The sequence below is a fragment of the Mytilus trossulus genome, chromosome 14 (assembly GCF_036588685.1).
Source record: "Mytilus trossulus isolate FHL-02 chromosome 14, PNRI_Mtr1.1.1.hap1, whole genome shotgun sequence".
NCBI lineage: Eukaryota > Metazoa > Mollusca > Bivalvia > Mytilida > Mytilidae > Mytilus > Mytilus trossulus.
This window is the reverse complement of record NC_086386.1, coordinates 937111-950289: the sequence shown is the minus strand read 5'-3', so window position 1 is coordinate 950289 and position 13179 is coordinate 937111. Positions and strand designations below refer to the sequence as shown.

Here is a 13179-nt window from a genome sequence, read left to right as displayed (position 1 = left end):
TTGGAAACTTAAGACTTAAGGTCAAATACAGTCTTCAACAATAATGTTATTTCCATCTCTGTCTACTTTAAGGATGAATATAAATATTATGACATGTTTCGTTAGATTTGTTTTGTGACTATTTATTTCACAAATTGTGAAACAATAGTCAATACACTGAGTTTATGTATGTTATTCTTGTCAGTAAACTGTTTGAGAAATTTATTGATAAACTTGAGTTGATGATTTGATTTCGAGCAGTAGAGGTTAATAAAGAGATTGAAAGACATGAAGGGGATTTATTAAATAACAAATACAAACATTGGCACTCACACCACATCTTCCTATACCTATGGTAAAAAAAAATGGGCAGGATTTTATTAATTGAAAGGTTAAACAAGTTATTTAAATTTCAAATTTGAAGACAAATTTCCTTTTTTACCAACACTTTTCGAAATGACATGTACTGACGGAATTGGACAGGAGTACGCCTATAGACATGGACAGATGTTGACGAACAATCACAGCATTTAAAATGATGCATCAAAAATATAAGGGGGCTTTTCATACTTTCATGTCTTTTGATTTCTGTTTCATTTTGATTTTCATTTGTATATAGGTTACATTTCAAGCATGAGTTATGCTGCGAAGAGAGATGGTTGCCGTATTTATGTTTTTCACATCTTTGTCTGGATGTTTTATGAATAGTTGGTCTGTTGTTATTATGACATGTTTCTTTAGATTTGTTTTGTGACTATTTATTTCACAAATTGTGAAACAATAGTCAATACACTGAGTTTATGTATGTTATTCTTGTCAGTAAACTGTTTGAGAAATTTATTGATAAACTTGAGTTGATGATTTGATTTCGAGCAGTAGAGGTTAAGAAAGAGATTGAAAGACATGAAGGGGATTTATTAAATAACAAATACAAACATTCCCTATGGTAAAAAAAATGGACAGGATTTTATTAATTGAAAGGTTAAACAAGTTATTTAAATTTCAAATTTGAAGACAAATTTCCTTTTTTACCAACACTTTTCGAAATGACATGTACTGACGGAATTGGACAGGAGTACGCCTATAGACATGGACAGATGTTGACGAACAATCACAGCATTTAAAATGATGCATCAAAAATATAAGGGGGCTTTTCATACTTTCATGTCTTTTGATTTCTGTTTCATTTTGATTTTCATTTGTATATAGGTTACATTTCAAGCATGAGTTATGCTGCGAAGAGAGATGGTTGCCGTATTTATGTTTTTCACATCTTTGTCTGGATGTTTTATGAATAGTTGGTCTGTTGTTATTATGACATGTTTCGTTAGATTTGTTTTGTGACTATTTATTTCACAAATTGTGAAACAATAGTCAATACACTGAGTTTATGTATGTTATTCTTGTCAGTAAACTGTTTGAGAAATTTATTGATAAACTTGAGTTGATGATTTGATTTCGAGCAGTAGAGGTTAATAAAGAGATTGAAAGACATGAAGGGGATTTATTAAATAACAAATACAAACATTGGCACTCACACCACATCTTCCTATACCTATGGTAAAAAAAATGGGCAGGATTTTATTAATTGAAAGGTTAAACAAGTTATTTAAATTTCAAATTTGAAGACAAATTTCCTTTTTTACCAACACTTTTCGAAATGACATGTACTGACGGAATTGGACAGGAGTACGCCTATAGACATGGACAGATGTTGACGAACAATCACAGCATTTAAAATGATGCATCAAAAATATAAGGGGGCTTTTCATACTTTCATGTCTTTTGATTTCTGTTTCATTTTGATTTTCATTTGTATATAGGTTACATTTCAAGCATGAGTTATGCTGCGAAGAGAGATGGTTGCCGTATTTATGTTTTTCACATCTTTGTCTGGATGTTTTATGAATAGTTGGTCTGTTGTTATTATGACATGTTTCTTTAGATTTGTTTTGTGACTATTTATTTCACAAATTGTGAAACAATAGTCAATACACTGAGTTTATGTATGTTATTCTTGTCAGTAAACTGTTTGAGAAATTTATTGATAAACTTGAGTTGATGATTTGATTTCGAGCAGTAGAGGTTAAGAAAGAGATTGAAAGACATGAAGGGGATTTATTAAATAACAAATACAAACATTCCCTATGGTAAAAAAAATGGACAGGATTTTATTAATTGAAAGGTTAAACAAGTTATTTAAATTTCAAATTTGAAGACAAATTTCCTTTTTTACCAACACTTTTCGAAATGACATGTACTGACGGAATTGGACAGGAGTACGCCTATAGACATGGACAGATGTTGACGAACAATCACAGCATTTAAAATGATGCATCAAAAATATAAGGGGGCTTTTCATACTTTCATGTCTTTTGATTTCTGTTTCATTTTGATTTTCATTTGTATATAGGTTACATTTCAAGCATGAGTTATGCTGCGAAGAGAGATGGTTGCCGTATTTATGTTTTTCACATCTTTGTCTGGATGTTTTATGAATAGTTGGTCTGTTGTTATTATGACATGTTTCTTTAGATTTGTTTTGTGACTATTTATTTCACAAATTGTGAAACAATAGTCAATACACTGAGTTTATGTATGTTATTCTTGTCAGTAAACTGTTTGAGAAATTTATTGATAAACTTGAGTTGATGATTTGATTTCGAGCAGTAGAGGTTAAGAAAGAGATTGAAAGACATGAAGGGGATTTATTAAATAACAAATACAAACATTCCCTATGGTAAAAAAAAGGGACAGGATTTTATTAATTGAAAGATTAAACAAGTTATTTAAATTTCAAATTTGAAGACAAATTTCCTTTTTTACCAACACTTTTCGAAATGACATGTACTGACGGAATTGGACAGGAGTACGCCTATAGACATGGACAGATGTTGACGAACAATCACAGCATTTAAAATGATGCATCAAAAATTTAAGGGGGCTTTTCATACTTTCATGTCTTTTGATTTCTGTTTCATTTTGATTCTCATATAGGTTACATTTCAAGCATGAGTTATGCTGCGAAGAGAGATGGTTGCCGTATTTATGTTTTTCACATCTTTGTCTGGATGTTTTATGAATAGTTGGTCTGTTGTTATTATGACATGTTTCTTTAGATTTGTTTTGTGACTATTTATTTCACAAATTGTGAAACAATAGTCAATACACTGAGTTTATGTATGTTATTCTTGTCAGTAAACTGTTTGAGAAATTTATTGATAAACTTGAGTTGATGATTTGATTTCGAGCAGTAGAGGTTAAGAAAGAGATGGAAAGACATGAAGGGGATTTATTAAATAATAATTACAAACATTCCCTATGGTAAAAAAAATGGACAGGATGTTGACGAACAATCACAGCATTTAAAATGATGCATCAAAAATATATGAGGGGGCTTTTCATACTTTCATGTCTTTTGATTTCTGTTTCATTTTGAATTTCATTTGTATATAGGTTACATTTCAAGCATGAGTTATGCTGCGAAGAGAGATGGTTGCCGTATTTATGTTTTTCACATCTTTGTCTGGATGTTTTATGAATAGTTGGTCTGTTGTTTAACAATTATTTGGATAATTGATGTTTATATAAAGGATTAACTTAGTTTTAGTCAAAGATAGGTTTTCCCCATTTGTACCTCTTTATCATGTTAGCCTCATTTTCAAATTATTTTGGGATATACGTCATCTATATTGCTGCTCTTGGATCAATAGCAGTGCCCCTTTTGTCATCAGATATTTTCATTACATTTTGATTGGATTTTCATATTTTAAATTTGATTGGATTATATATACTGAATAATGGATATTAGTACATCATTCTGTGTGATTTAAGACTTTAAAACGAATTCATGGTAACTGTCTTTTCTTATAATTAACAACGTTCCTTGTGGAATCAAAATGGCTACAAGGAGGAAATCGGCAAGTCGTGTTCAAACAGAAACATTAGATGACCAAAATCCTTCTAATTGGACTTCATCTCAACTTAAGGCTGCCCTCAGTAAATTAGGGATCAAGATTACCGGAAATTTATCTAACAGTAGTTTAAGAAGACTGTATTTGGACAATCAAACAAAAAATAGTTCCGCTACGATTGACAATTCCGATAATTTAGCTGAACGGAATACAGTTTCTGACGGAAACTATTCTTTAAACGTAAGTGATGCTACTATACGTGATCCTATTGACATACATACTTCCGATCGCGATGTTCACCCAACTCCTATATCAACCGTTCAACAGGAGATTGCTACGCCGTCAACATCTTATGCCCACGCAATTCCTCAGCTTCCGCCCACTGCTGCATCTGCGCACGCAACCGTAAACAATAACAATCAAAATGTAAACATGCAAAACCTCTTGATGAATACAATTCAACTATGCCAGCAATCTATGCAACAAATGAATAAACAAGGAGAGCAGATACAGCCAAGTTTCAATCTATCAACGGCTTTAGGACATGGTTCAACTTCCCTAGGCATTGCGTCGTCTTTTAATTCCACTATTCCCGTTTATTCTTCTAATTCATCAACTCCAGGAAAATTCGGATTCCCAGCTTCATCGTTTTCAGCTGTTGACATGGTTTCCCCCGAACTACGGAACGATATCATTACAGGTAAAGATGTCAATCTAAATATATTATTAATTCCTAACTATGAACACTCTACTATGAAAAAGAATAAGGAATCTGATGTAAGACTCCAGAGAAATTTATCAATGGACGAATTTGTAACTGCCTTTGGGCGTTACAAACGTATTATGGGTACAGCTTTCCCTAACAGAAACGAGGAGTTAGACTTATACTTGTCACACATCATTGAAACAGCAAACATCTGGCCAGACTGTTTTTATGAATATCATAAAATGTTCTCAGCTAAATGTGCCGTCATGCTAATTCAGCACAACATAAAAATAGATTGGTCAAAAGGGGACTCAGATTTACGCAATATGGTATGTGCAGGTTCTAAGATCAACACATGTAGAAAGTGTCACTCAACAACCCACTCCACCGTTATGTGTAGTGTACAGCAACAAAATTTTCAGCCTCAAAGAAATTCTAATTCATCTAGAAATACACCTGATTCTCTTGGCCGTGATGTCATTTTTGTAGATGGTTTACCCGTCTGCAACAATTTCAATGGATTTAAAGGTTGCACTAAACCTTATTGTAAATATGTTCATGCTTGTAAAACGTGTAAAAGTAAAACACATGGCAAAGCTACTTGTCAAAACTACAAAGAAGGTTATCAACACGATATAAACTCAGTTAAAGCAAGCAGTAAATCTCAACCTAAAAAATGACTACCTTCCGACTTTACAGCCTCTTCACCTATAAATTGTGACCAGTTAGAATTTGAGCTAAGAAGCCACCCCGACAGAAACTTTGTTAGCTTACTGTGTAACAGTGTTAGATATGGTTTTGATATGTTAGTTTCTGACATTAATATTTCTACTTATGAATGTAAAAATGCTTTGTCAGCAAGGAAAGATCCAGATTCAGTTACTGCTCTAATTCAAGATGAATTGGTTAAAGGCTTCATTCAGGGACCTTTTTTACACCCCCCTTTTTCTGTTTATAGGGTTAGTCCAATCTGAATAGCAGTACATAAATATTCTTTTAAGAAAAGACTTATATTGGATCTTTCCTCGCCTCACAACAGCTGTGATCATGATAGTGTGAATGATTTGATAGACAAAGATTTATGTTCACTTAGTTACATTAAAGTTGACGATGCAATCAATGCAATTCAAGATTATGGTGTTAATAGCATTTGTTGTAAGGTAGATGTCTGCGATGCATTTAAACAATTGGGTATTTTACCTTCCCAATGGCATTTATTTTGTTTTAAATGGCATAATTTTTATTATCATTATGTAAGACTTCCTTTCGGTTGTCGATCTAGTCCTAAGTTATTCGATATGTTGTCAAGAAGTATATGTTGGATAGCCAAACATAATTATAACATTAATGTAATTTTTCATCTTTTAGATGATTTTTTGACAGTTGATAGGCCTACTGATTGTGGAGAAAGAACAATGGCTTTACTTTCTTTAATTTTCAACAAATTAAGTATTCCTTTATCAAAGAAAAAGACTGTTGGTCCTTCTTGTGTATTAGAATATTTAGGCATTGTATTAGACACTGTAAATATGCAAGCTAGATTGCCTCAAGACAAAGTAAAAAGAATTACAGATTTTATAACTTTAATTTTAAGTAAAAAGTCCTGTACTAGGAAAGAACTTGAACAGTTGCTTGGACATTTAAATTTTGCAACTAGAGTTATTCTTCCAGGACGCTCTTTTGTTAGTTATTTGTACAAGTTAATGTCATCTGTCAAAGAGAGTTTTTATCATGTTCATTTAAACAAAGAGTGCAAAGCTGATTTATATATGTGGTTATCTTTTTTGAAAAATTGGAATGGTATCAATTTCTTTTATGAAAAGACTTTAACTAGAGCAGCAGATATGATGCTTTATACAGACGCGTCCTCATTAATAGGATTTGGTGGATATTACCAGCATAAATGGTTTTGTGACCGTTGGCCCGACAATTTACCATGCAAATCTGACTTTGCCGCTTCTATGGCCTTCTTGGAACTTTATCCTATAGTTGTTGCAGCTGTTCTATGGGGTAAGGAGTGGTGTGGAAAAAGGATTCTCTTTTATTGTGACAATTTAGCAACAGTCCACATTATTGCTAAAGGGCGATCGAAAGAAACAAACATTATGAAATTAATGCGTAAACTTACAATGTGTGCTGCAAATTATAACTTTGCTGTTTATAGTGAACATTTACCGGGAAAATCTAATGTAATTGCTGATGCATTGTCTCGTTTACAGATGAACAAGTTCAGACTTTTAGCGCCTCTAGCAGAAGCAACAGCCACTCCTTGCCCACAGCTTTCAGACATTCTCTGGACAGCTCAGTAGAGACATTATGGAAGTATTCTGTAGCAGACAGTACAAGATCGCATTACACTACAGGTTTTGACTTATATAAGAAGTTCTCCTTACTACAGGGATCATTCTGGACTTCAAATGAAATGCCGCCGGTTTCAGAAACTTTGTTAATGAGATTTGTTGCCTTTTGCGATGAACATAAAAGCTTAAAATATAGTACTATTAAACTGTATTTATGTGGTATAAGATATTATTACTTGCAATATGCAGGATTTAGTCCTTTAGAACAATATGGCAAGCCATTATTATGTTTACAATCTATTTTAAATGGTTTAAAAAAGAAGCAGAAAGGTTGTGTTAAAAGGCCTAGATTGCCAATTACTATGTCTTTGTTGTATAAAATGGTTATGCTATTGAGAAACAATTTTTTCAGTCTTTTTAACAATGTTATGTTAGAAGCAGCTTGTGTTGTAGCTTTTTTTGCTTTTTTGCGTTGTGGAGAGTTCACTATACTTAGCAACTTTGATTCGGAAACACATTTGTGTGTTGGTGATTTAGCAATTTTTGAAGATCACATTTTATTACATTTGAAAAAATCAAAAACAGATCCTTTCAGACAAGGTGTCACTATACCCTTATACAAAAGTGGACACACTATTTGTCCTTGCTTTGCTATTAAAAATTATTTGTCTCTTCGAAAGAAAATGTCAAGTATAACATCTGATGCCTTGTTTGTCTCTGATGATGGCAATCCTTTAAGTAGACAATTTTTTATTAAACATGTCAAAATTATTTTAGAAAATTTAGGCCTTGAAAGCAAAAATTATAATGGGCATTCTTTCAGAATTGGAGCAGCAACAACAGCACAGGAAGTAAGATTAGAAGACCACTTAATTAAAACTTTAGGCAGGTGGTCATCAGATTGTTATACTAGGTATATTCATACCAGCCCTAAAGTAATTCAACAAGCTCAAAATCAGTTAGTTTCATCAATTTCCTTGTCTTAAACTTTTGTACTGGCAATAAAAGGAGAATTAAACTTGGGGCTACAGCTGCTTCGCATCTGTATTTGGACTTTTCGATAAAATTGTATACTTTTATCATCAAATTTTATCTTATCCCCCAAGTTTTCTGTATATATTAATTTTCATTTATATGTTAAAAGGGGGATAACTCTTAAAGTTTATTATGTGAATGCAGCTGTTAGTCCCCAGTTTTTCCAATGTAATTTCTATTTTCATATTATATATTAGTTTTAATAAATAGTTTTATTAGCACTGGATCTTTATTTAGTCTGAGGATAATTATATTCCACATTGAAAAACAACACATAGAGTTACTTATCACAATATTGGATATCAAAAGAGATGCAAGGTATACATCAGTGAGATAGTTCTGTCTTGGAAACTTAAGACTTAAGGTCAAATACAGTCTTCAACAATAATGTTATTTCCATCTCTGTCTACTTTAAGGATGAATATAAATTAACAATTATTTGGATAATTGATGTTTATATAAAGGATTAACTTAGTTTTAGTCAAAGATAGGTTTTCCCCATTTGTACCTCTTTATCATGTTAGCCTCATTTTCAAATTATTTTGGGATATACGTCATCTATATTGCTGCTCTTGGATCAATAGCAGTGCCCCTTTTGTCATCAGATATTTTCATTACATTTTGATTGGATTTTCATATTTTAAATTTCCGCCACCATCCCCACCTCTCTCCTTTTGTTGCCAGTGCCTCTGGGGACTATTTAGTAGTCATTACTATTGTTGTATATACATGAACGTATACCTGTAATTTTATGACCTTAATTTTGTATCATTTTTTGTTTTTTGTTTTGTTTATACTGATGTATGATTTTCTTTTATTCTCTTCTCATGCTGACGTATGAGTTTATTTTATACTACTCAAGCTGACGTTTGGGTTTCTTTTATATTTACTCATGCTTACGTATGAGCTCTTATTTACTTTTCATGCTGACGTATGATTTTCTTTTTTTTTCACTACTCATGCTGACGTATGAGTTTCTTTTATACTACTCAAGCTTACGTTTGGGTTTCTTTTATATTTTCTCATGCTTACGTATGAGCTATTATTTACTTTTCATGCTGACGTATGATTTTCTTTTTACTTTCTCATGCTGACGTATGAGGTCTTAATTTGTACCCATGCTGACGTATGGGTTGCATTTATACTACTCATGCTGACGTATGAGTTTCTTTTACATCTTCTCATACTTACGTATGAGTTTTTTAAATCTCTCTACTCATGCTGACGTATGAGTTTCTTTAATTCTTATCATGCATGATGTTAGATCTTTTCTATACTCATGCTGACGTATGAGCTTTAACTCTGTACTCATGCTGACGTATGAGCTTTTACTCTCTACTCATGCTGACGTATGGGTTGTTATTTTATTTTTCATTTTTCATGTACTTATGAGCTCAAATTTGTATTGTTAATGAAGAGCTCTTATATTTGATACTCATACTGTTTTTTGAGTTTGGTTATTTTATTTACCTACTGAGGTATTAAGGTGTTAATTTTAATCATGCTGGACTTTTCGATAAAATTGTATACTTTTATCATCAAATTTTATCTTATCCCCCAAGTTTTCTGTATATATTAATTTTCATTTATATGTTAAAAGGGGGATAACTCTTAAAGTTTATTATGTGAATGCAGCTGTTAGTCCCCAGTTTTTCCAATGTAATTTCTATTTTCATATTATATATTAGTTTTAATAAATAGTTTTATTAGCACTGGATCTTTATTTAGTCTGAGGATAATTATATTCCACATTGAAAAACAACACATAGAGTTACTTATCACAATATTGGATATCAAAAGAGATGCAAGGTATACATCAGTGAGATAGTTCTGTCTTGGAAACTTAAGACTTAAGGTCAAATACAGTCTTCAACAATAATGTTATTTCCATCTCTGTCTACTTTAAGGATGAATATAAATATTATGACATGTTTCGTTAGATTTGTTTTGTGACTATTTATTTCACAAATTGTGAAACAATAGTCAATACACTGAGTTTATGTATGTTATTCTTGTCAGTAAACTGTTTGAGAAATTTATTGATAAACTTGAGTTGATGATTTGATTTCGAGCAGTAGAGGTTAATAAAGAGATTGAAAGACATGAAGGGGATTTATTAAATAACAAATACAAACATTGGCACTCACACCACATCTTCCTATACCTATGGTAAAAAAAAATGGGCAGGATTTTATTAATTGAAAGGTTAAACAAGTTATTTAAATTTCAAATTTGAAGACAAATTTCCTTTTTTACCAACACTTTTCGAAATGACATGTACTGACGGAATTGGACAGGAGTACGCCTATAGACATGGACAGATGTTGACGAACAATCACAGCATTTAAAATGATGCATCAAAAATATAAGGGGGCTTTTCATACTTTCATGTCTTTTGATTTCTGTTTCATTTTGATTTTCATTTGTATATAGGTTACATTTCAAGCATGAGTTATGCTGCGAAGAGAGATGGTTGCCGTATTTATGTTTTTCACATCTTTGTCTGGATGTTTTATGAATAGTTGGTCTGTTGTTATTATGACATGTTTCTTTAGATTTGTTTTGTGACTATTTATTTCACAAATTGTGAAACAATAGTCAATACACTGAGTTTATGTATGTTATTCTTGTCAGTAAACTGTTTGAGAAATTTATTGATAAACTTGAGTTGATGATTTGATTTCGAGCAGTAGAGGTTAAGAAAGAGATTGAAAGACATGAAGGGGATTTATTAAATAACAAATACAAACATTGGCACTCACACCACATCTTCCTATACCTATGGTAAAAAAAATGGGCAGGATTTTATTAATTGAAAGGTTAAACAAGTTATTTAAATTTCAAATTTGAAGACAAATTTCCTTTTTTACCAACACTTTTCGAAATGACATGTACTGACGGAATTGGACAGGAGTACGCCTATAGACATGGACAGATGTTGACGAACAATCACAGCATTTAAAATGATGCATCAAAAATATAAGGGGGCTTTTCATACTTTCATGTCTTTTGATTTCTGTTTCATTTTGATTTTCATTTGTATATAGGTTACATTTCAAGCATGAGTTATGCTGCGAAGAGAGATGGTTGCCGTATTTATGTTTTTCACATCTTTGTCTGGATGTTTTATGAATAGTTGGTCTGTTGTTATTATGACATGTTTCTTTAGATTTGTTTTGTGACTATTTATTTCACAAATTGTGAAACAATAGTCAATACACTGAGTTTATGTATGTTATTCTTGTCAGTAAACTGTTTGAGAAATTTATTGATAAACTTGAGTTGATGATTTGATTTCGAGCAGTAGAGGTTAAGAAAGAGATTGAAAGACATGAAGGGGATTTATTAAATAACAAATACAAACATTCCCTATGGTAAAAAAAATGGACAGGATTTTATTAATTGAAAGGTTAAACAAGTTATTTAAATTTCAAATTTGAAGACAAATTTCCTTTTTTACCAACACTTTTCGAAATGACATGTACTGACGGAATTGGACAGGTGTACGCCTATAGACATGGACAGATGTTGACGAACAATCACAGCATTTAAAATGATGCATCAAAAATATAAGGGGGCTTTTCATACTTTCATGTCTTTTGATTTCTGTTTCATTTTGATTTTCATTTGTATATAGGTTACATTTCAAGCATGAGTTATGCTGCGAAGAGAGATGGTTGCCGTATTTATGTTTTTCACATCTTTGTCTGGATGTTTTATGAATAGTTGGTCTGTTGTTATTATGACATGTTTCTTTAGATTTGTTTTGTGACTATTTATTTCACAAATTGTGAAACAATAGTCAATACACTGAGTTTATGTATGTTATTCTTGTCAGTAAACTGTTTGAGAAATTTATTGATAAACTTGAGTTGATGATTTGATTTCGAGCAGTAGAGGTTAAGAAAGAGATTGAAAGACATGAAGGGGATTTATTAAATAACAAATACAAACATTCCCTATGGTAAAAAAATGGACAGGATTTTATTAATTGAAAGATTAAACAAGTTATTTAAATTTCAAATTTGAAGACAAATTTCCTTTTTCACCAACACTTTTCGAAATGACATGTACTGACGGAATTGGACAGGAGTACGCCTATAGACATGGACCGATGTTGACGAACAATCACAGCATTTAAAATGATGCATCAAAAATATAAGGGGGCTTTTCATACTTTCATGTCTTTTGATTTCTGTTTCATTTTGATTTTCATTTGTATATAGGTTACATTTCAAGCATGAGTTATGCTGCGAAGAGAGATGGTTGCCGTATTTATGTTTTTCACATCTTTGTCTGGATGTTTTATGAATAGTTGGTCTGTTGTTATTATGACATGTTTCTATAGATTTGTTTTGTGACGATTTATTTCACAAATTGTGAAACAATAGTCAATACACTGAGTTTATGTATGTTATTCTTGTCAGTAAACTGTTTGAGAAATTTATTGATAAACTTGAGTTGATGATTTGATTTCGAGCAGTAGAGGTTAAGAAAGAGATTGAAAGACATGAAGGGGATTTATTAAATAACAAATACAAACATTCCCTATGGTAAAAAAAAGGGACAGGATTTTATTAATTGAAAGATTAAACAAGTTATTTAAATTTCAAATTTGAAGACAAATTTCCTTTTTTACCAACACTTTTCGAAATGACATGTACTGACGGAATTGGACAGGAGTACGCCTATAGACATGGACAGATGTTGACGAACAATCACAGCATTTAAAATGATGCATCAAAAATTTAAGGGGGCTTTTCATACTTTCATGTCTTTTGATTTCTGTTTCATTTTGATTCTCATATAGGTTACATTTCAAGCATGAGTTATGCTGCGAAGAGAGATGGTTGCCGTATTTATGTTTTTCACATCTTTGTCTGGATGTTTTATGAATAGTTGGTCTGTTGTTATTATGACATGTTTCTTTAGATTTGTTTTGTGACTATTTATTTCACAAATTGTGAAACAATAGTCAATACACTGAGTTTATGTATGTTATTCTTGTCAGTAAACTGTTTGAGAAATTTATTGATAAACTTGAGTTGATGATTTGATTTCGAGCAGTAGAGGTTAAGAAAGAGATGGAAAGACATGAAGGGGATTTATTAAATAATAATTACAAACATTCCCTATGGTAAAAAAAATGGACAGGATTTTATTAATTGAAAGATTAAACAAGTTATTTAAATTTCAAATTTGAAGACAAATTTCCTTTTTTACCAACACTTTTCGAAATGACATG

General features: G+C 31.7%; 1 protein-coding gene across 1 annotated transcript; it reads left to right on the top strand.

Annotated features, from left to right (window-relative positions):
• Positions 1-3859: 3859 nt before the first annotated feature.
• Positions 3860-8684, top strand: LOC134696246 (uncharacterized). Its single transcript, XM_063557930.1, has 2 exons — positions 3860-4593; positions 6819-8684. The coding sequence occupies exons 1-2, from the start codon at positions 3879-3881 to the stop codon at positions 7883-7885; spliced, it is 1782 nt and encodes a 593-aa protein (XP_063414000.1). The 5' UTR covers positions 3860-3878; the 3' UTR covers positions 7886-8684.
• Positions 8685-13179: the final 4495 nt, after the last annotated feature.